This window comes from Cebus imitator, unplaced genomic scaffold (genome assembly GCF_001604975.1).
Source record: "Cebus imitator isolate Cc_AM_T3 unplaced genomic scaffold, Cebus_imitator-1.0 Scaffold414, whole genome shotgun sequence".
Taxonomy (NCBI): domain Eukaryota; kingdom Metazoa; phylum Chordata; class Mammalia; order Primates; family Cebidae; genus Cebus; species Cebus imitator.
The window spans coordinates 1017846-1043287 of record NW_016107729.1 but is presented as its reverse complement, the minus strand read 5'-3'; the positions used below and the strand labels follow the sequence as shown (position 1 = coordinate 1043287).

At 38.5% G+C, this 25442-nt stretch overlaps 1 protein-coding gene across 5 annotated transcripts in view; it reads right to left on the bottom strand.

Annotated features, from left to right (window-relative positions):
• Window positions 1-25442, bottom strand: part of MYRFL (myelin regulatory factor like) — a 124572-nt gene that overhangs the window by 72573 nt on the left and 26557 nt on the right. For all 5 annotated transcript variants that reach the window (XM_037731627.1, XM_037731626.1, XM_037731624.1 and 2 more), the window contains exons 2-5: window positions 24585-24675; window positions 4558-4625; window positions 4200-4458; window positions 3364-3455 (exon numbers count right to left, since the gene is read on the bottom strand). In XM_037731627.1, coding sequence (XP_037587555.1) covers window positions 3364-3455; window positions 4200-4458; window positions 4558-4625; window positions 24585-24675 — 510 coding nt within the window. The remainder of the gene's footprint in view (window positions 1-3363; window positions 3456-4199; window positions 4459-4557; window positions 4626-24584; window positions 24676-25442) is intronic.

The following is a 25442-nucleotide window of genomic DNA, read 5'->3' as shown; positions in this document are numbered from 1 at the left end:
TTTTTGTAGAGACAGGATCTCACTTTGTTGCCCAGACTGGTCTCAAACCTCTGGGCTCAAGCAATCCACCCACCTCGGCCTCTCAAAGTGCTGGGATTACAGACATAAGCCACCATGCCCAGCCTCACTGGCCTCTTTTGCCCAGCAGTATGTTTATGGGATTCATTCATTAGTGCTGCAAATGGTAGTCCTTTGCTCATTCTCATTGCCGTATGGTACTCCATGATGTAAATATACTACAATTTATCTTGCTGTTGGTGGCCGTTTGGGATCTTTTCAGTTTGTGGCTGTTGTAAGTAATGCTGCTCTGGATGTTCCTATGCATGTATTTGGTGGGCATATGTGCACATTCCTGCTAAGTATACTTCTAGGTGTGGAATCACCAGGTTGCAGGACATGCTTTAGTAGATACTGCCAAAAAAAACTCCTAAGTGGTTATGAGATAAGGTTTCTTAATCTCATTTAACAAATGTGGAAACTGACTTTCAAAGACCTGAAATAACTTTCCCAGTGTCACAGCTGTTAAGTGGAAGAGGTGGGATTCAAACCTTCCTCTTCACTTCATGCTAGACTGAGGATCTCTTGAGAAAATCTAACAGAAGTGAGAATGTAAAAGTAGCAAACTGCCTAAGTCCAGACCTTTTGGAGAAAACTGATAGCTTGCATTTGAATGCTTTTTGAATTATGTTTGCATAACTTACTTTAAAAAGTCTTAGAAATGAGTAAAGTCAAAATTATTATTCTCATTTCATAATCAAGAAAAATAAGGCTCTGAGAATCCCAGATTCCTGGAGAGACAAGACAGGTACTTTTTCAGATGCTGCAGTGTGAATTCAGCCAGTGTACCTCTTACTGTGGGCCGCTGGCCATGACTCTAGGGCTGGAAAACCCTTTGTTTTTAAGCTTCAAAATAACAGAGGGTTGAAGACTCCCAGGGAGGCCATGAACCCTTTTTTTATTTGGGGTTAAGACCAAGTAGGGCCAGGAACCAGCTGGTAGGAGCCTGCCTACCAGCACGTCCTCTCTCAGCAAAATTTTACATTTGCCCACACCAACCCAGTGAATCTACATTTTCAGGCCTATAAAGGGGGATCTTGGAACCTTTGAGCAAAGTGTACTGCTTGGGAGAACGGCACTAGAAAAGCTTTATTGCTTAATTTAAGACATTTCTGATCAAAAATCAGTTATCCTTCTGTCTATAATACTGACATAACCTCCTCCTTTTTCTAGCAATGTGCTGCTTCACCAGGACCTTTGTAGAAACCCTGGGCCCCTGCAACATCAAATAGGAATTATTGACTAGAAAACTTTTGCTAAAAATACAAAATGTAATAAGAATGTGGCATTTGGATTAACTACATGCTTCATTTTGTGTCTTTCTTATTTTTTGTGTTTTTTCTTTTTCTTTGTCCTGAGAACCTGCTCATTTTCATTCTGGAACTGTTGTCTGGAATCAGTTATCTTTACTCAGCTTTTCAGTGACCTGTGAATAGGACTTAAACAAGCGATATAGGATATCCTATCTGTTGGAATTCCTAGTAATTTCAGTTACTCTTCCATGGTTGTTTTCTGAAGATGGTGAAGAATGAATGGCCTTTCTGGAGCAGGCATCAGAAAATCATCACAGGATGGAGCTTAACCCTGGGATGGCGAGGACAATTTGAGCAGCAATCTGGTTTGACGAGGAAATTCTTGGATGACTTGTCCTGTATCCCTTAGTGAGCTAGTACATCTGCAGGAGAATGAACAGATGGTTCCCCCGTCTGGCTAGGAATTCACTCAGCCTTTTATGTTTGAGAATCATAAAAAAAGCTGCAGGCTAGATGTGGGGATCCCTGAAGAAATTAGGGTAGCCTTGCATGGGAAGGTGGATGGAGAGCTCTATCTTATCCACAAATGGGGCTTTAATTAGCATTTTGTGTCTCTGAGGTAGGAAGAAAAATGGTGAGCAACTGCTGACCATGTTGGAAGCATATAAAAAGAAGGGAGGCAGTTTGAGGTTTAGTTGATATGAGGGATGGATGCCCAGTGCAATTCTGAGACCGCACTCCCAGGAGATGGGTGGGACTTGACTGACAGGGTGAAGTCATCATCCACAGAAGGCCTCCACAGCCCATGCTGGAGCTGACGCCAGAGGTCCCTCAGAGAATCAGATCTTACCATGGGCTGTTAAAGGCAAAGGCAGCAGCCCCAACTGGAGAGATTGTGTTTTTTCCCATTTGGGTGAGGCCACACACATCTCCTTTCTGGACAGTGTAAACCTCTAGAGTTTGGGAACAATGGTGGGATGGGGGGCCCAAGAAGGAAATCTTCAACCTCTTGCTAAGCTGACAAATGCAGATAGAAGAAATGGGACTTGGTATGGTGAATTTGTTCACACTGCCCACATTAGCCATTTACAGTGGCTAATAGAACTGGGTTGAGGCCAGACTTGGTGGCTCATGCCTGCAATCCAAAGACTTTGGGAGGCTGAGATGGGAGAGTCACTTGAAGCCACGAATTCGAGATCAGCCTGGGCAATTTAGTGAAACCCATTTCTACAAAAACAAACAAACCGGCCTAAAGTGTCATCCTTTACCCTTAGTATGTGCCATAGCATTTACTCTAAAAATTTTGAAGTTCAGGTTTTTAGACTTCAAAAGCCTACTTTGTTAATCAGGTCTCTTAGCTCAAAACATGACATGTTACACGTTATATAAGACAAAACAACAACAACAACAAACAAACAGGTAGGCTGACCACTTGGGCATTAGATGACCTGGTGAAAGACTGCTAAAAGGATTTTACAAAATTTCAAACATCCACTGGGAACTTCCCACTTTGAAGTCAGTTTGAGGAAGAGTTCAACTTTCCACCTCCCTGTTCTAGCTTCTCAGAGTGCCTTCCATGAGCCAGCAGCATCGCCATCACCTGGGAGCTTGTTAGAAATGCAGACTTCAGACCCTAGAGACTGAATCAGTCTGCATTTTACCAATATCCTCCAGCTATTTTGTGCACATTAAGGTTGAGAAGGATCGCAACATTGCAATGGGCACAGCAGCAGGCTCCTGAAGGTGCTGCCACATCGCACAGCTTCCACAGGCCTGGAGCCTGGATCCCCTGAGACACATTGTCCCTGAAATTGAAAGACTGGCATTTCACCGGCACTTGAGAGAGAAAACCGCATCTCTTCCTTGGAGGATCTATGAGACGCTGCCTGCATGAAAGGTATGTCAAGAGGAAAGAACCAAACTCCCCGAGCCTATCATTTCTCTTCCGTGAGAAGGAAACTGTTGTAGGGCTGCTCAAAGGCTGGTAAAAAGCCTTTATTTAATGCAGAAGGCTTTGATGGCATTTCCCTTGTCCCTGCCCAGGTTTGCTCACTTGGTCTGCAGTGGTGGGCCCACACTCGGCAGTCCCCGGAGTCCTCCAGTGCCTGCGTGCACTTTCTCTTCTTGGTTGGAGGCAATGAGGCTCTAAAATTAAGACACCAAAACGAAGGTTAGGATTCTTCCTTGCGCACCATGTTATGTCAAATAAAATGTAATCTCCCAGGTAACTGCTCTCTGCTTTCCTAAGTCTAATTCCAATTAGTTTAGGTTGTTTGAACCCTACTAGGCTGAAACTCAGTTTTCCTTGATCAAGTGGACATGAGATTCACCAATATGAAAGATAAATTGACAGTATTTACAATGGCAGAGTACTCATTGAGACAGAGAAGATACAGACTTAAAATATAGGTATACATTTTATACACGACAATTTTTTTTCACGTGGAGCTTTACCACAATCTTTGATGGCCCTTACTCTTTTTGGCACCCTCTAGATCCAGAAGAGGGAATAAAAGAAAGAAAAGGAGAGAAGACAGGAGAAAAGAACATTCGTTAATGCCTAATTAGCAGATATTTCTTTAAGAGTTCATTCACAATTGCGTTTGATAGTCTAGCTGCGGCTGCATACGCACAGTGTTTCCTCCATCATCCAGAACCTCACTGACATTTCAGCTTTTGGTTGAATGAGGACCTTGGATTTAGAGGATTTTTAATTAAAAGATTGTCTAAGCCAAGAACACTGGGACCTCGCCACGTCCTATATACGTCTCAACACTGCCATCTCCTGGACACGACTCCACTGTGCAGTCTTTCTACGTTCCTGCCAGAGGCAGGCTGCTCCGAGGCTTTCTGCAGAGATCTTTGATGACTAAACATCTTTTTCTTTACCCAGGGCTATGGCACAGAGGCTGCTGATGGTAAGAACAACTTATCCCCATATGGGAGGACACGGATTGGTCCAGGGCGGTGGCAAGATGACTGGCGTTTGAGTGGCAGCTGTGAAAGCCTCCGTGGATTTGGCTGGAGTCGCCCATTCCAGAGGTGACCTGCAATGGGTGCACGGGCGGCATCGCAGGGGCAGCTGCGGGGTGGAGAAAAGGAGCTGGAGTCCTCCCAGCTGTGGGCCTCGGGGTCCGATAGCATGCACCTGGGGAGAGACACAAGCAAGAAGTGCCCGTTTCTCACTGCCCAGAGTCCAGGAGAAAGAGCAACAGTGCAAGATGTGCGGAAGGTGGGTCCCACTCACCTTTGACCTGGGGAGGAGAGCAGGAGTCAGACGCAGAATAGGGTGGGGTGACTGGGAGCTGCCGTTGCCTGAAGATTAAAGATATGCATTGCATTTTTGTTTCACTCTATTATATTTTTGTCACAAATAGGAGGCAACCCTCAGTATACAGCCCCCACAATGATGGTTCCAGGTGCTCAGCATGCGGGAACCTGAGGGGCTTGGGAAGTGAGGGCCCATCAGACCATGCCCAGGGTCATGTCCTGGTTGAGTGGGCTTTGGGTCCCAGCTCCTCTACTTCCTAGCCGTGTATCCATGAACAAGTACTTAACCTCTCCAGGCTTCCATTTCTTCACCTACAAAATGGAAATAATCATTACATTTACCTCCCAGCATTGTTGTGAGAATTAAATGAGATCATGTATATAAAGCCCATAACATAATGTCACAAACATAATAAGTGTCCAACAAAGCTTAATGTTATTGCTTCTTATAAGGCAGGACAAATATTTAAAGTGACAGATATCCCAGTGGCACTGATAGGATCTTTACAAATTACATGAATGTCTTAAATTATCACATTTACTCCCCAATATTTATGTCTATTATCTATCAATACATTTTTTAAAATAATTACTTCTTAACACTCCTATTCCAGAAAAAAAAATGGTTGTACATACTGTTTGGGCCAGGACAATGTAAATTGCTGTCCCTATAGTAATGATTTTCCATTTGTGTTCCAGGGGATCCCAAAGCTCTTGAAAGGAGCTGAGGAGTTTTATAACAAGAACACTTTAAATGGCTGGGGAGAAAACAACTTTTTCTGTTTTATGTATTGAAGTGCAAGTTAAATTTTATTTCATTCATTCATTTATTTATTTGAGATGGATGTTCACTCTGTCGCCAGGCTGGAGTACAGTGGCATGATCTCGGCTCACTGCAACCTCTGCCTCCCAGGTTCAAGCAATTCTCCTGACTCAGCCTCCCAGGTAGCTGGGATTACAGGTGCCAATCACCACACCCGGCTAGTTTTTGTATTTTTAGTAGAGATGGAGTTTCACCATTTTAGCCAGGCTGGTCTTGAACTCCTGACCTCAAGTGATCTGCCTGCCTTGGCCTCCCAAAGTGTTGGGATTACAGGCATGAGTCACAGCACCTGGCCAGTAAAATTTTATTTTTAAAAAATATGTCCCACCACTAAAGAAGTGTGAAAATCTCTTTTCCAGAAGACCCACAAGTTGCTTATAGCTCAGCATCTCTATAATGCTGCATCATACTTAAGCACCCCAACCTCTACTCGATTCTCTTGCTTGGAGAGGAAGCTTCAAGTTTAGTATGTTGTTTAAAAATCCAATATAATATAATGAAAAGTTTGCTTTTATCATTTACCAGAAAAGTTATGTTTTCTCCTTAAATTAGTTCCTTATAATTTATTCACTTCCTATTAATAAGAATGAGAGAAAACACATCTACCCTCCTCCAAAAACCCCACTCAAATGAATGTAAAGAAATAAAAAGACATAAACACCAAAGCTTATAGAGAACATGAGCAAAGACCCCAGAAGACCAAATTTCAGTAGCATGGCAGCAGACAGAAATAGGATGGATGGTAACTGAACCAGTAGAATGGAAAAACACACAGACAGACAGACACACACACACACACATGTACACGCACACACACACAACCAAGACTGCCTGGAAATGGTGGAGGGAACAGAGGGAGCCTTCAAGAAGTTTTCCAATCAACACTCAAAAAGCTCAGGACACAGAAGTCACCATGACCTTCTGCCTTCAGGGGTAAGAATGGAGCTGAAAACAAAGGATTGGTTAAACATCTGAACAAGAAACAACTGGACCCTTAGATCAGCTTCCCCACCCTATAAAGCTACCTCCATCACCTCAGCAGAAGTTGGAAAGGTTTACTCTCTGGAGAAAGGACCCCAGGAAAACTGTGGAACAGGGTTACCAGGCACAGTTAATGCTGTAGCTGAGCTACTGGGCTGAAAAATGGAAGAATTCATTAAAAATCTGAACACTAAACTCTGAGTCTCTTCCTTAACTCTGTTTTGCATGCATCCAAGCAGATTTCCCACAAGTAAGAAATTGGAATACTGTTCCCAAGAAAAATTGAATGTACTCGAGAAAACGTAGTATTTTGAAGTTACCAAGGAAATATCCATCACCTGCCTGATCACTCTACCAAGAAATTTATCCTTTGAGAACAATGGTTTGCACACAGAACTTCTTAAACAGGAACAAATAAAGGACCAGCCATTTTGAGAAAGCCTTTAACATTAAAGACAGAGAACAAAACCAGATAAATAAGGAATGCTAAAGAATCACAAAGAGCTCTTTCTGGTTTTTTCCTTTTTATATAATGGGTAAACTACTACCAGATCTGACCCTCCCATAGAGAAACACTCCAAAATCTGGAAATACTTAAAAAACAAAAATAACACAAAGTGAAAAACATCACCTACCCAAAGACACTGAAAACTGGACAAAAACAAGGAGATTCTGGAGGGCACTGAGCTTGGAGAAGGTACTGACATACAGTGAGTTTCTTGTTTACGGCATTTAGTCTGAGGGCTGGTTGAAGTCAGAGCCACAAGACAGCTAACCTCTGATAGAAATCCACAGCCTTTCTGGCCTGAATAACCAGAAAACAGATCTTGGGGCAAACTCGGCTGATGAAAAGTGACAGAGAATCTTGGAAAAGAAAGATAAGAGCAGGGGACCCCCAGATTCTGTGTATAACTCTGCCAAGTCTTTTGCTGATCCCTGAGCCACAATGTGTGGGGCAGATTGTGCACAGCCCAACCAAAGAAAACAGGACTAAACAGGACTTGAGTCTAAGCAAAGTGATTGACTACTAAAACAAAAGTATACATACTCTGCTGAGGAATATAAAAGAATCTAGCCATTCCCAATGCCCAGGTAAAATAACTACCCTACACCAGCAATCCCCAACCTTTTTGGCACTAGGGACTGATATCACGGAAGACCTGGACATAGTAGGGATGGGGATGGTTTCGGGATGGAACCGCTCCATCTCAGATTATCAGGTGTTAGATTTTCATAAGACACATGCAACCTAGATCCCTCGTATATACAGTTCACAGTAGGGTTCCCGCTCCTAAGAGAATCTAATGCCGCTGCTGATCTGACAGGAGGCGGAGCCCAGGCAGGAACGCTGGCGCAACCCAGTTCCTAACAGGCTCTGGACAGGTAGCTGTCTGCTGCCAGGGGTTGGAATCCCCACTCTACAAAGAACCAGAAAAATGTGGCCTAGATTGGAGGGACAGAACAATCACTGAACACTAACCCAGAAATGATCCAGATATTGGATTAGCAGACAAGGTTCTTCAAAGGAGCTACTCTAAGAAGCTAAATGGAGCAGATAAGCACATGCTTGTGAAAAAATAAATAAATAAAATCTCAGCAAATAAATCAAAACTACACATGAAAAAACTAAACATAAATTCTAGAATTGGAAAACTTCCAGAAATAATTTTTTTTTAATTACTAGATGGGTTCAAAAGTAGAACTCGAAGATACATCAAAAGACATCATCCCATCTAAACAACAGAAAGGAAAAAAAATGAACTTTAAAAAAGAGAAGAAAAAGATTTATGAACCTGTAGAGAGGATGAAATAGAAAAAAAAATAACGGCCAAAATCTTCCCAAATTTAGAAAAAGATATAAATGTATATGTCAGCAAAACAAATACAAATACTGCATGAGACTGAAGTCACTGTAAACCAAAAATAAAGAGAAAGTCTTAAAAGCAGCTAAAGAAAAGCAGCACATTATGTGCAGGGTCATAGTGATTCAAATAATCACTGACTTACCAAAATCTCCAGAGGCCAGAAGACAGTACAAAAACATCTTTTTTCTTTTCTTTTCTTTTTTCTTTTTTAGACTGAGTTTTGCTGTGTTGCCCAGGCTGGAGTGCAGTGGCTCAATCTTGGCTCAATGCAACCTCCACCTCCTGAGTTTGAGCATTTCTCCTGCCTCAGCCTCCCAAGTAGCTGAGATTACAGGCATGCACCATCATGCCTGGCTAATTTTTTTTGTATTTAGTAGAGATGGGGTTTCACCATGTTGGTCCGGCTGGTCTCAAACTCCTAAAAAAAATCTTTAAAGTGCTACAAAAAACAAAACTGGTAAGCCAGAATTTTACATCCAATGAAAATAGTCTTGAAGAATGAAAGCAAAATAAAGATATTTTGAGATGAAAGAAAACTAAGTGAATTTGAGAATAGACATGTACAATAAGAAATGTTAAAGACAGTTATTCAGGCTAAAGGGAAACAGCTGTAGAAGAAAATTTGAAACTATGGAAAAGGATGAAGAGAATAAAAAAGATTATGTTTGAATGTAAGTTATTTTTTATCTTAATTTTAAAAAAACACATCTGAAGCTGGGCACAGTGGCTCATCCCTATAATCTCAGCACTTTGGGAGGCCGAAGCAGGCGAACTGCTTAAGACCAGGAGTTTAAGACTGGCCTGGGCAACATGGCAGGCATGGTGGCATACACCTCTTCTCCCAGCTACTTAGGAGGCTGAGGCAGAAGGATCGCTTGAGCCCAGGAGACTGAGGCTTGAGTAAGCGATGAATTGCCAGTACTCCCCAGCCTGGGCAACAGGCTGACCCCATTTCAAAAATAATAATAAAATAAAATAACAAATAAAGTACATCTGAGTGTTTAAACAAAAATTACGACATTATTTTGTGAAGTTTATAATGCACATAGGTATAATACTTAGGACAACTATAGCATAGGGGATGGGACTTGGGGATAAATGGAACCACACCATTGATGGTTCCACATTTTATGTAAAATGGGTACAATATTAACTCACTAAGTAAACTGTGAAAAGTTAAATAATGCAAAGAAGTAGAACTAAAGTCGACAGATAAAATGGAATCCTAAAATTATTCAAATAATATAAAATAAAACAGGAAAGGAGTTACAGAAGAATAAGAAATAAGCCAAAAAGAGAGAGAGAGAGAGAGAGAGAGAGAAAGGAGAGAGAGACATGGTTTCACTTTCTAAGATTTCAGTTACCCACAATCAAACTTGGCCCAAAAATGTTAAATGGAAAATTCCAGAAATAAATAATTCATAAGTTTTAAATTGCACATCATTCTGAGAAGCACGATGAAATCGCACACTATGAATCATCCCTTTTACCAGCATATCCACTACCCACCCATTATCTTAGTAGCCTAAGACAGGCAGATTGCCTGCCATGCTATCACATTGCTTCTGTTCAAGTAACCTTGATTTTACTTTAATATTGGTTCCAAACACAAGAGATGTAAAGATGGCAATTTGGATATGTCCAAGAGAAGCCGTAAAGTGCTTCTTTTAAGTGAACATTTGAAAATTTTGGACATAGTAAGGAAATAAAAAAAAATGTGTGCTGAGATTGCTAGAATCTACTGCAAGCTTGTCCAACCTGCCACCCGCAAGTTGCACATGGCCCAGGACAGATGTGGCCCAACACAAATTCGTAAACTTTAAAAAAATGTTATGAGATATTTTTGCAATTTTTTTTTTGTTTGTTTAGCTCATCGTCTATCATTAGTGTTAGTGTATTTTACATGTGACCAAAGACAATTCATCTCCTTCCAATGTGGCCCAGGGAAGCCAAAAGATGGGACACCCCTGATCTACTATAGCAATTAATCTTCTGTTCATGAAACTGTAAAGAAAGAAAAATAAATTTGGGCATAGCATATATAGGGTTTGGTACTATCCTCAGTTTCAGGCATTGAATAGTAGTACTGGAATATATCCTTCATGAATAAGGGGGTCTATTGTATAATACTAATAATTACTTTAGATGTTAAAAGATTAAACACTCCAATGAAAAGGCAGAAATTAGGCCAGGCACAGTAGCTCACACCTATAATTCCAGTGCTTTGGGAGGCTGAGGCAGGAGGATCGCTTGAGGTTAGGAATTCAAGACCAGCTTCAGCAACACAGCGAGACCCTGTCTCTAAAAAAAAATTAAAGGCCAAGCATGGTGGCTCATGCCTGTAATCCCAGCACTTTGGGAGGCCAAAGCAGGTGGATCACAAGGTCAGGAGTTCAAGACCAGTCTGGCCAACATGGTGAAACCCCATCTCTACTAAAAATACAAAAATTAGCCAGGTATGGTGACACATGCCTGTAATCCCAGCTACTCAGGAGGCTGAGACAGAAGAATCTCGTGAACTCAGGAGGCAGAAGTTGCAGTGAGCCGAACATTGCACTCTAGCCTGGGCAACAGAGTGAGACTCCATCTCAAAAAAAAAAAAAAAAAAAATTAAAAATTAGCCAGGTGTGGTGGTGCACACCTATAGTCCCAGCTATTCAGGAGGGTGATGCAGAAGGATCACTTGAACCCAGAAGTTTGAAGTTACAATGAGCTGTGATCATGCCACTGTACTTCAGCCTAGGTGACAAAGTGAGACCCTGTCCCTAAGGGGGGAAAAAAGGCAAAAATTATTAGAATGGATTTTTTAAAAACAGTGCTCTGTTGCCCGCAAAAACACTTTATAAAGACACAAATAAGTCAAAAGTTAACCAAGAGAAAAATGTGTGCAAGAAGGGTGAAGCAGTTTCATGAATAATAGCTAAAATTGACTTCAAAATAAAGAGTACCACCACAGACAAAGAGGCTCATTTCATAATAATAAAAGAGTCTTTTTTTTTTTTTTTTTTTTTTTGAGACAGTCTCGCTCCATCACCAGGTGCCAGGCTGGAGTGCAGTGGTGCGATCTTGGCTCACTGCAACCTCTGCCTCCCGGGTTCAAGCAATTCTCCTGCCTCAGCCTCCCAAGTAGCTGGGATTACAGGCGCATGCCACCATGCCCAGCTAATTTTTGTATTTTTAGTAGAGACGGGGTTTCACCATGTTGGCCAGGATGGTCTCAATCTCTTGACCTCGTGATCCGCCCACCTTGGCCTCCCAAAGTGCTGGGATTACAGGTGTGAGCCACCGCACCCGGCCTAAAAGAGTCATTTTTTAGGAAGGCATAGCAATCATGATTGTCTATGTATCTAATAACAGAGCTTCAAATATACAAAGCAAAAACTAGTAAAACTAAAAGATGTAGACAATTGTATAATCACATAGTTAAACATTTTGACATTCCCGTTTCATCGACTGATAGAACAAAACGGGTAGAACAAGTTGATCGAACCAAAAAATCAGTAAAGACCTACATAGATTGAGGAATTTATTTAAGAGAAAAAGAACTGATTTTTTTAACACTGAGAAAATTTTTCAGCTCTTTTTAGAGAAGTGAGGGAATCAAAGCCAAACAAATTGTAAAAACAAGGAGATGATTCAAACAAAGCAAAAAATGAAAATTATACATGACACATCATGATAATAATGTAAGCCCTGGATATTGACAGAACTAAAAAAATTTAGACAACTTTATGATATTGGAAAGCTGAGTGTAGAAGTGAATGTAGAATGTGATAAAAGAAAATTAAATCTTCCCAGAAGATTATATTATGTTCTTCAAGTTTATGCAGCAAGAAAGCAATATAAAAACAATATTTAGATATAGGGCAGTGGATATCTCCAAAAAGACTAGGAAAGTGGCTGCCTCTGGGGAAGCCAAATTTAAAGACAACGGTAGAGCAGGGGATTGCTGGTAATTTCCTATTATATGCTATATATAGTATCATTTGACTTCTTAAATTCTTCACGTTTCACTCTGATAAGCCTATAAATTCAATTTTGTAACTGACTCTGTGGTCTCATAATTCCACATTCAAGGCTCTGGGCAGTTGTTTAGTTACCTTACAGTATAAGCATCATTGAATTTAATAATGTTAACAGAAACTGAAAACCACAAGTAAATGATCCATCTACTCAAAAAAAATGTGGCTTGGCATATTGTAAACAGGAATGCAGGCTCCATCCAGCAATCCTTTAGGGAGAACCAAAAGTCCCTGCGTTGAGTGACAGTAATATGTGTTGGTAGGTTTAAGATGAAGATTTAAAAATATTAAATGCTGTACTTATGGTTCCTTTCTCTTCCAAAATTCACCACAGCTACTCCTTTATTTCAATGCTCAATGCATTTTAAGGTATTTAGAGAAATGTTGCACTTCCTTTCAGAGAACTTGAAGGAAGAATTAATGACAGCTACCTTCAAACTGAGCAAATTGTTAAAACAAAAGCAATGATTAGCTCCAAGTAAAACACTTGTTTGGGATTTTTTCTTTACTTCTTAACCTCACCCTACTCACAATCATCATGTCAAGAATCCCAGAATTGCACTTCAGACTGTGTTAAAGTCTTCATGCTCCCAATTGTCTATTATACCAAAAGGATTTCCATAAAGCAGACAAACACCAGAGAGCAACAGACACTGTGAGTCATACCTCGAGTGGCCAATTCTGTCTCTAGCTTCAGCAGGAAAGAGTTGTAAAAAATCAAGAGATCTGGGAGGCTGAGGTGCGCAGACCACCTTTGAGACCAGCCTGGCCAACACGGCGAAACCCTGTCTCTATTAAAGATACAAAAAAAAAAGAAAAAAAGAAAAAGAAAATTAGCCAAACGTGCTTGCTTGAACCCAGGAGGCAAAGGTTGCAGTGAGCTGAGATCTCACCACTGCCCTCTAGCCAGGGTGACAGAGCAAGACTTTGTCACAGAATTAAAAAAACAAAACAAAAACAAAAGAAACAAGCAAACAAAAAAAAAGAGATTCTTAGCAGTTGATAAAAAAGAGAATAATATGCCTTCTAAACCCCTTCCTCTCAGACATACAACTTGCTTTTGTCTTTTGGAGAATGAATGGGGAAACAGTCTCCCAGGGGTTGAATCTACATGAATCAAAAGAGGGCATTCAAAATAGGCTTTGCCCTCCAGCTTGTTGAGGTGATGTGTACATCCGAGACATCCACATGCTGCCCTCAGTGCAACCAGTATTTCTTTCATATTCCAAATAGGCTTGCTCAAGTCTTTACTGAGTGCCTACTGTGCTCATAACCCTACCAGATATGAGGCAAGACAAATACACAGTGTGTCTTCATGTGAATATCTAGGTGGGATACTCAAGACTGAACCATCCAGTCCTAGTTTTCTCCAGTGAGTCCCCCAGTACCTTCACATAACACCAACAGCCCCTTCTCTAAAGCACCTCACCCAGAGCTCGGCTCAGCACAGTGCCCCATACAGAGGTGGTGCTTAACAAATACAAAAGACTGTATTAAACTACATATGACCATGAATATGCTGTACATATAAATCCACATATCAAGAGAGAGCTTTCCTGACTACCCAGTCTAAAATGGGAGCCTCTCCTCTTTGCCTTACTCTTATTTGTCTTCATCTTACTGAGTGACTCTAGACTACCTGTCATTGTCTTTTTCTTCCCACTGTAGTGGCATGACAGCAATGGCATGCCAAGGATGGGGGGATGGGAATAGTTCACCCCAGGTGCAGGCAGTAAGGAATGCATTGTCTGTAGAAATCTGAAAACAATACTAAGCCTACAAAGAGTCAGTCTGCTTTTTATTATCAACATGCATCACCAATTCTAAGAAAAATGCCTAGGTGCCCTGCCAGGGCAGACTATTCCCACCACACTGCCCTTGGTGACTTACTGGCAGGGATTTCACTGTTTTGTTCACTGTTTTTCCCCATCCTCCAACTATAAAAATGGTTGTTATTAAACTTATTCCTCCAATTTCATATATATGATTTATCTTTTCACATGAACTTTCATATTAAAATTATGTCTTACTACTATGTGTGAGTGCATGTGTGTGCATCTGTGTGTGCATGTGTGCATGCATGAGTACGTCTGCACATGTGTGTGCATGTGTGTGTGTACGTGTGTGTGCATGTGTACTCCATAGTGCTCCAATGGGGAGACTGTGACAGGCACTCAATAAATACTTTGTCAAGGTCAGGTAGGGTCTGTTGCCACCATCTAGAAGTTGATATAGGAAAAGGTTTTGGCAGAAATGTTGTCACTGTGTATGGTTGCCCAAGAAAATCATTTCATGATAGGGCAGCAAAAAACAAGGCAAAGAAGATACCACTCTTCCCTTCCTGCTCTGGCTGGCAGACTGCAAGCATCTGACCCTTTCACACCCCTCCACTGCTGCTTTAGATGCAGAGAAACTTTTTTGAGAACCTGCTCTGAGCCAGGCACTATGCCAACCCTTTGCATGTGTTGTCTCATCTAATCTCCACAACTCTCATATGAAAAGGTACCATCATTGTCCTTAATCCTCAGGCAATGAAACCAAGCCTTGATGAGGTTAAATAATTCACTCATGAGTATTTATCCAGCAGTTAATCAAGCTGGAGTCAGATGGTCTACTACTGGAGTTTAACCTCTAAATAACAGGGTATTTTAAATACAGACCATTCTAATCAAATTCTTTATTACAGGTTATTTCATCTTGCACACATATCATTAGAAACAAGGAGTATCAGATGTTTTAGCCCAGTCTTCTTCTTCAGGCTTTCTCTTATTATATCAGTTCGAACTCAGAAGTCAAACCAGTCACTGAACTCAAGTCTTTAACAAGCTCTTCTCACAGAACTCCACCTACTCTCGCTCCCTTTCACAACATCACAGTAGAGCTTATCGGGCCCACTATAGTGATGGCAGAACCAAGACATGCAGCTGGCAATTGACTCCTAATTCATCTTGCCATCCAATCCCAATAAGCCAAGTCCTAAGTTAAACCCAGAATATTAGATGCTTAAGCTCAAACATTAGAATGAAATAAAACGAAACCTGCAGTTGATTCCCTCATAGATCTAACATGACTCAAGTTTCCCCTCCTGTGAAGTCCCCTATTCAAACATCAGTGTCCTCAGCTAGTTCTCTCCTACCCCTATACCAGATCTCAAGGCCAAAAGTTCATTATATCTACCCCTACTAAGCACACTGACTCAAACCAAACTGCATTAACTTAGCCTGTCTTGAAGACTACTAGTCTCTTTTCTAGAGCCTTGGCTCCTCTATACACACATACATATAATGCTTCTTGTCCTTTTTCAATGCAATTTCAGGGTTTTATGCTTCCCCTAAGTCTCTCCAATCTCCCACTCTTGAAGCAGCAGTGCATGCCTGTACATTTCCTAGTATGTTCTACCACCATAGCTCAACTGTGTACCAAGTGGGTAACTGCCTGGTTAACCTAGTAAATCAGAGAGGAGCTCAGCCTGCTCCTCCTAAGCAGACAGCTATCCCAAACTCGACCACACAAGGAAATAGAGGTAAGGGCAATTTACAGAAGCCTTCACATGTTGACAGGACTGGCCTTAGCTCTGCATACATGCCTGACATATGCTCATACATGAGTACACATGTCCCAAATGGGGCCCGTGGCCAAATAAGTTTGAGGAACACTTCATTCCATTCCTCTTCCTTAGTTGCACATTAGTGCATCAAAGGCACTGAGAAGTCCTACAGTAAAAACACTCGTGTGATTTTGTTTAAGTGAATGAGTCACAAGCTAATTTATTGACCATGGAACTTTTTTCCCCACAGCATCTAATGGGACATAGAGCATTTGGTCCTTTTACACAAGGCCAATAATTCAATGTTTTAATATGTTTAATATCTGAAAATCTGCCTATGAGATTTGACCAAGCTCTCAGAAATGTTAAAGCCCAATGGTCTCTCACATTTTTGAGATAAAGGGTTGTCACGAATATCTTTTGAATACACACATTTTAGGCAATATCGTAGAGGGGAGGTAACATGATTTGTAGTAAACCCAGGTCTGAATCCCACCTCTAGCACCCAGGCAAAAAAAAAAAAAAAAAAACTACAATATAAAAAGACCAGGAGAAATACAAAAAAAAAAAAAAAAAACCCTACATGCCAGGGCTGTTGTGATATGAAACTATGAAATTAAATTAACCTTCATAAAGAGCCTGGTATTTAGAAATACTTAAAATTTGGAGTATTTGAACACATTGTACAGATCTAATGATCACTGAACTAGCCCAATGTCCTTGCGGTCATGGACTAGACATGTTTCTACTTGTTCTCACTCAGATTTTATTGCAGTTCCACTTAACTACATGCATCTGAGCATTTTTTTTTTTATCAAGTAATGACAGGTTGTCTGATCATAGGGCTCTCCTTTAATGAACGTGAACTCTCACAGTCTTTAAGAACTAAGGCTCAGATGTACTCTGAGTCACACATTTTGGTAGATAATTTTAGACATATTTCATATATTTCCCTGAGATTCATATTCCTCTAAAATACCAAGTAATCTAAAAGCTTCATATAGAAGAAAAGGCATGTTTCTACAGCCAGGCAGATTTTTATCTCAGCTTTGCTACTTATTGACCTATGAAGAGTTATTTAACCTCTCTGCACCTTACCCTCCTCATCTGTAAAATGTGGATAATATACTTATTTAGAAGAGTTAAGAGAGCAAGATGTGTTATATCAAATACGCAATTAAGTAAGTGAATATGTGAAGTGCAAAGAATGCCCAACACTTAGTAAATGCTCAACAATAGTAACTTCTTCTACCTCACCTGCAAGCCCCACCACCATCTTCAAAGGTAGACAGTGAAGCTGCTTGGACAAGCCAGTCCTGAAACTCAGCAGCAAGGGGGAAGCTTATGGGTAGAAATTTCTGATCCTGTAGGAAGGACCATTATTGTCATGGAGACTAAAATATAAGACAGATTTCAGACCTCCCAGGTAGCTCAGAACACAATATCCTAAAGTATGGTGCCTTGGCATGCTGGGTACTTTGAAATGAAGGAGACTGGAAGGACCTCAGAAGCAAGGTATCTCTGACCTTCCCCCACCCTCCTGTCCTCCTGTCTCTCATGCCCTTTTCTCCCTCAAAGCAAGTCACAGAATCCATAATTCTTTTTCCCTAAGATGGAACATATATACTAGAACTCCTCCCCCTAAATCAAGCCATAAAACCCAGAAAAGTCACTCTCTCCCTTCTCTCTCATTCCAAGGAGACTCTCATTTCAAAGGGACCCTACCCCATACCTTGGAAGAAGCAATGCTACAGAGAGAAGCCAAGAAAAATCTGAACAGACAGGCCCTGCTGGGTTTCCTCCCTCAGTCTATTGCCATTAGATCACATCCTTTGTCCACTTACATTTCTACACAGCTGTTCATTCTTCATTGAACCCGAGCATAAAAATAAAAATGGTTTTCCCTGAGTCTCTGGGTTTCATTTCTGAAGCTTCCTGCATCACAGAAAATTTTAATTAAGTAAATTGTTTATACTTTTCTCTTGTTAACCTGTCTTTTGTTACAGGAGTGTTGGTTGTGACCATTATGATGAATGAGGGATGGTATCACACATTTCCATCCCTATAAAAGACAACTCTTTGATGAAGACCTTTGTCCACTTTTCTCTCTAAACAGCTAAAGGTCTTTCTGTTAGTTATAAAAAGTAGTCTAGATGGTTACCCAAAACCCAGGTGGAATCAGCTGAGCCTTCACTTAAGGCTAAGACACTTAGAGGAGAGAGACTAGACAACTTCTGGAAGGTTGCTTCCAAGCCAGAGAAAAAAAGGATATATCCATTGTCCACAATTCATACCAGTTACTGGGATATAGTGAGAGGAATGTGAGGGCAGGCACAGGGGTAATCACTATCTGAGTTCAGCCCATGCAGTGCCTAGAACAGAAGAGCCAGCTCAGAGTGTGGGCTCAGACATTTGGCAACCTACTAGTTGCGTGTGTGTGTGTGTGTGTGTGTGTGTGTGTGTGTGTGTAACTTCCTTGAAAAATGTTGAACTCACCTTCTTCCCACAATTTGTTGCCCAGGAAGTTGGCAGAGAGCAATAAGGGCCAAATACCAGAAATATCTGCATACAAGTTTCTCCATTCCTATTGAAGATTCAGGCCTGGTTTTACTCTCTGTATTAGGAGGGCAGGGACATCTGAGGTGGGCTCAATAACAGAATGGAGATGACAGTGACAGAGGAGGGGCAATGAACTTGAAGTCATATCAATAGAAATTATCCAATATAAGCAACAGAGAGAAAAAAGATTGAAGAAAATGAACTGAGCCTCAGTGACCTGTGCAAAATATGAAAGGTCTAACATTCACATATTTGGAGTTCTAGAAGGGAAAAAGAAAGACATTGGTACAGAAAAATAATGTGAAAAAACGATGGCTAAAAATTTCCCAGTGGCGAGAACTATACATTTACAGATTCAAATTTGAGCAAATCCCTAACAGTATAATCTAAAAAAAAGAATGCTCATACCTAGAAACATATCATCAAACTGCTGAATACCAAAGATAAGAAAATATCTTGCAGATGGAGAAAAAAGATGCATTACATACAAGAGAACAGTGATTCAAATAGCTAATTATTTCTCATCAGAAACCATGGAAGTTGGAAGACAGTGGGTCAAAATTTTTTAAATGCTGTGGGAGGGAAAAACCCTAATGACCAAGAATTTTATATTCAGCAAAAATGTCTTTTAAAAATGAAGCTGAAATAAAGACATTTTCACTGGAGGAAAACTAGGAAAATCTATCACCAACAAATCAGCTCTAAATGAAATTCTAAAGGGAGTTCCTAAGGTGGAAGAAGAATGATACCAGAAAGAATTGTGGAACTTCACAAATGAAGAGGACCAACAAAAATGGTAAATGCTTAGGTCAATATCATAGCCTATTTTTGCTCATCTTAAGTTCTTCAACATATAAATGAATGTTGAAACCAAGGATTATAGCATTGTCTCGTAGGGTTTTAAATATATATAGATGCAATACACATGACAGCTACCATATAAAAGGTAGAGATAAAGGGGATTTTTATGGCTATAAGCTTTAAGCTTCATATTTCATATGAAGTGGTAAACTATCTCTAAATTGACTGCAAGAGGTTAGGCATGTAGATTATTGTCCCTTGAGTTACCACTGAAAATAAGTCTATATAAAGAGTTTAAAAGACAATCAATATATTAAAATGGAATACTAAAAACCTTCAAAAGAGGACATGAAAGGGAGAAAAGAAGTACAAAAGGCAGAGGGGATGGAAATGTTTTTAAGAGAAAAGGACAGATTCAAATCCAAACATATCAATAATTAATTTAAATATAAATTGCCTAAGCAGCGACAAAAAATTGTCCAATTAGGGAAAAAATACCCAATGGTATGCTGAATAAAATAAAACTAATTTAACTTTTGTGATATATATAGGTTAAAATTAAAGGATGGCAAAAGATATATAACACAAACACTAATCAAAAGAGAGCCAAAACTAATCACAATAGCAAAAACATGGAATCAACCTAGGTGCCCATCAATGATAGAATGGATAAAGAAAATGTGGAAATATACACCATGGAATACTATACAGCCATAAAAAGAAATGACATCATATTCTTTGCAGGGACATAGATGGAGTTGGAAGCCATTATCCTCAGCAAACTAATGCAGAAATGGAAAACGAAACACCACATGTTCTCACTTAAAAGGGGGAGCTGAATTATAAGAACACATGAACACAAGCAGAGAACAACATACACTGGAGCCCATTGGGGGGCCCAGGGGTCGAGGGGCAGATGGAGAGCGTCAGGAAGAACAGCTAATGGATGCTGGGCTGAATACATAGATGATGATGGGATGATTCTTGCAGCAAACCACCATGCCACACGTTTACCTAGCAAGCCTGCACATCCTATACATGTACCCCCGAACTTAAAAGTTGAAGAAAAGAAAAAAAAAAAGAGAGCTGGAGTGGCCAGATTAATCTTGGACCAAATAGACTTCAGAATAAGAAAAAGGAGATAAAAAGGAACATCACTCTGATAAAAGACTAAGTTCACCAGAAAGACAAAACAATACTAAATGTGTTTGCACTTAACCACATAACTTTTCAATTCGATTCCATTTTGCTTTTGCAAAATCCAACAGAATTGAAGGAGAAGTAGAAACATTCACAATCACACTTGAAGACTTCAACATTTCTGTCACTGTCATAGATAAAGTAAGTAGAAAGCAATCAGCAAGGATATAGAGGACCTGAACAAGAGTGTTAACCAACTTGACCTAACTGACATTTATAGAATATTATCCAACAACAGCACAGTGAGCATTCTTTCAAGTGCATATGCAACATTCACCAAGATAGGTCATATTCTGGGTCATAAAGCAAACCTTAACAAAATTTTAAAACCTTGAATCATACAAAGGATGTTCTCTGTTTATAATGGAGTTAAACTAGAAACCAGTCACAGAAAAATATAGGGAAAATTTCCAAACATTTGGAAGTTGCATAATACATTTCCAGCAAGCCATGAATCAAAGAAAGTCAAATAATAATTCTCAAAAGAAATTTGAAAATATTTTGAACTGAAAAAAATTACATATAGTATATCAAAAACTGAGTGAGGCAACTAAAGCCACATAGACAGGGAAATGTATAGCACTGAATGCTTAAATCAGAAAACAAAGAATAACCTCAAATCACAAACTCTTTCCACTTTCCACTCTAAAGAACTAGAAAAATAAGAGCAAACTAAACACAAATTAAGCATAATGAACACAATAATAAAGGTAAGAGTAGAAGTCAGTGAAATTGAAAACAAACACAATAGAGACAATTAATAACATCAAAAGCTACTTATTTGAATCAATCAACAAAATTGATAAAAGTCCAACAGACTGATTAAGGAGAAAAGAAAAAAGAAACAAACTACCAACATGAATAACGAAAGAGGGACTATCACTACAGACTCTTCAGAGATTAAAAGGTTAATAAAAAATACTATGAACAACTTCATGGCCATAAATTTAATAACTTAGATAACATTGATCAATTCCTTAGGAAAAAAGTAAAACAAGCTACCAAACTCACTTAAGTAGAATGATATACCATCAATAGTCCTGAACCTAATAAGTTAAATTTGTATTTAAGACCCTCCAACAAAGCAAAAGAACAAATTCTGTTGCTGATGACTTCTACCAAACATTTAATGTTTAATGTTACATAAATTAAATTTGTATTTAAGACCCTCCAACAAGCAAAGGAACAGATTCTTTTGCTGATGAAGACTACCAAACATTTAAGCAAGAAATAAATCCAACTCTACACTACCTCATCCAGAGAATTTAAGTGGAGGAAACATTTCCCAACAAATTGTATAAGGATATAGTTGTGATGATACCAAACCCAGAAAAAAATACAACATAAAAAAAGAAAATTGCAGATCAATATTCTTATAAACATAGATGCAAAATGCTCAACAAAATTTTACCAAATTAAATCCAGCATTATATCAAAAGATAACATATCACATTTAAATGACGTTTATTCCAGGAATACAAGGAAGTTTAATAGTCAAAAACTAAGCAAATTAATCCATTATATTAACAGATGGAAAGAAAAGACATATAATTAATAAACACAGAAAAAACTGACAAAATTTAACATCCATTTATGATAAAAATTAACAGCAAACTAACAGTGGAAGAGAATCTCTTTAAGCAAATAATGGGCTTGGCAAAAAAATAGCAAATAATGGGCATGGCAAAAAATAGATATCACTAGCATTAGACTTAATGATAAAAATTAAATGCTTTCCCACCAAGCTCAGGAACAAGGCAAATATGTTTGTTCTACTACTTCGTTATTCAATACTATACCCAGGTTTTATCCAGTTCAGTAAGTGTCAAAAGGTATATACTTTAAAAAGAAAGACATACAACTGTCTCAATTTGCAGATGTCATGACTGTCAGCATAGAAAGTCCCAGGAAAATATATTTTAAAAGCTGTTAGAAGTAATAAATTACTTAAGAGTGCAAGCCCAATATATGAAAATCAATATTTGTATATACTAATGATGAAAAATTAGAACATAAAAGTTGAAAAAAATCATGTTCAAAGACGAACATGAAATATTTAGGAAAATATATGCAGTATTTTCATGTTGAAAACTATAAAACACTGATCAAAGAAATAAGCCCTCAATAAATACTGAGATATACCATGTTCATGAATTAAATGGCTCAATTTTGTTAGAATGTCAAACAATGGATAGATCACTAGGTATAATAAAATTTTAATAAAAATTCCTGAATAGCGTTTAAATATTGACAAGCTAAGTTTAGTATTTATGTGGGAAGTCAAAGAAGCTAGAATAGCCAAGACGATATTGAAACAGAAGAAAATTCATAAGACTTACATTATATGATTTTAAGACTTATAATAAAGTACCTATGTACAGTAATAAAGACCATGTATAATAATCAAGATAATATGGTATTGGGAAAATGATAGGTACATAGATCAATGGAAAGCAACAAAGAGTCTAGAAATAGACCCACATATATTTTGTCAATTGATTTTTTTACAACAGGGCAAAGGCAATTTAATGAAGAAAAGTTATTCATCAAATAATTCTGAGATAACTGGACACCCATATATAAAGAAACTACAATCAATCTATATCTCAAGCCTTATACAAAACAAAACAAAACAAAAACCTCAAAATGAGTCATAGACCTAAATGTAAAATATAAAACTCTAAAACTTTTAGAAGAAAATATTTGGGAACTTGGATTAGATAAAGTGTATATTTCTTAGCTATAAAACATAAGCCATATACGAAAAATTCAATAAACTGGACATCTTCAAAATTAAAACTTTTTCTCTGAGAAAAACACTGTTAAGATTATAAAAACATAAGTGACAAATCACTTATGAGAAAATATTCACAAATAACGCATCTAACAAAGTTCTTATTTCCAGAATATCTGAAAATTTTTCTAAACTTAAAATAACTTCAATTTTTAAAATGAGCAAAAGATTTGAATAAACACTTTGCCAGAGAAAATGTACGAATGGTGAACAAGCACATGAAATGATGTTCAACATCATTAGTTACTAGAAAAAAATGCACACTAATATATGAAATGTCACTAAAAAACAATAAGAATGACTATAATAAAAACAATTTTAAGCTCCTAAAACCCAAGAACTGGCAATGAAGAGAAGCAACTGGATATCTCACTCATTGCTAGTAACACAAAATAGTACCACCACTCTACAAAATGTGCATATTTTTACAATTAAGCTTACACTTACAACATGATCCAGTTCTTATCCTAAATATTTATCATAGAGAAATTTAAACTATTGATCACACAAAAACCCATACATAAATATTTATAGAAGCATGATTCATAATTGCCAAAGATGGAAATAATTCAAACATCCTTGAACAGATAAATGGCTAAACAAATTGTTATAACCATTTAAAGGTATCTTTCTCAGTAATAAAGAAGAAATAAAATACTGATCAAATCATTATGCTAAATGAAAGAAGGCAGACTCAAAGGGTTATATACTGTATGGGTTGATTTACATGACATTTTCCAAAATAAATCAAAACCATAGGAACAAAAACAGACCAGTGATTACCAGGGGTCAGGGTAGATGGTGAGTTTGAACTTTAGTAGATATAAATTAAAAATTAAAAAAGGCTAGAGTGCCTATATTAATACCAGAAAATAAGAGCAGAAATCAACAAAATAGAAAACAAAAAATTAAGAACTTAAATCTAACCAAAAGCTGATACTTTGAAAGATTAAGAAAACTGACAAACTTCATGCCAAATTAATCAAGAAAAAAAAAAAGACACAAGTTACCGACATCAAGAACAACAAATGAATCGACACTATAGATCCTACAGACATTAAAAGTATAAGGGAATATGAAGAACTTTATGCTGATGAATTTGACAACTTAGTTGAAATGGACAAATTTGTTGAAAGACACAAATTGCCTAAGCTGATTACTACCAACAGATAACCTGAATAGTCCCATATCTATCAAGTATACTGAATTTACAGGTGGAGGTGAGGACTGAGTAAAATTTCTCACCAAGAAAATTCTGCACTGGTGATATTTGTCAAAGATTCATAGACATAATAATATCAATTCTACCCAAGTTCTTTTGGAAAACAGAAGAGGAGGGAACACTTCTTGGCTCATTTAATCATTTTATAATATTTTAAACATCAACTAGAGAGCAATACTCTCATACTTACAAGGCCCCCAAATCAAAGTCATTGCCCAAGAACTCCTCCAATAGACTTGTATCCAGGGTTGGGTTCTCCAGAGTACCATTGGCTCCCTGAGCTGCAAAGGGAAATGGAAAATCTTGAGAACCATGAAGATTTCAGAATGGCTAATGGCTAAAAACACTGACAAATCTTTAAGGACAGGGACTGTGTCTTCCTTATTGTATCCGCAAGGATCGATAGCAAGGAGGAGGTAAAAAGTAAACATTTATTCGACAAGTGGATGGATGGAAGATGGATGAATCGTAGTTTTCTTGGTCAGCCAAATTATTTCCAGTTAAGTTCAACAAGAAGTTCAATATCTTGTTTCACACTTTTTTTAGATCTGCCAAAATGTAGCAAAATAGTTCTGTCCTTTTCCTTGTTTACAAAATGAAAATAAATTTACTGGTTTCTTACTGACTATAATAAATATGTTGATATTTTTACAGAACAAAATATATAGCCATATACTATAAAAAAGACAAAATTTTTTATCTGCAGGTAACATGACTCTATACAACTGACAAACAGAAATAATCAGAAACTTAAATAGGGTTGTAGGTGATGAGTACACTAAAAGCCCAGACTCTGTCAGTATGCAATATATGCATGTAAGAAGCCTGCCCTTGTACTCCTAAGTACATATAAATAAAAAATGAAAAATAAACTGGCCAGTCATGGTGGCTCATGTGAGTAATCCCAGTACTTTGGGAGGCTGAGGCAGGCAGATCGTTTGAGGTCAGGAGTTGGAGACCAGCCTGACCAACATAGTGAAAACCTGTCTCTACCAAAAATACAAAAAAATTATCTGGGTGTGGTGGCATGTGCCTATAGTCTTAGCTA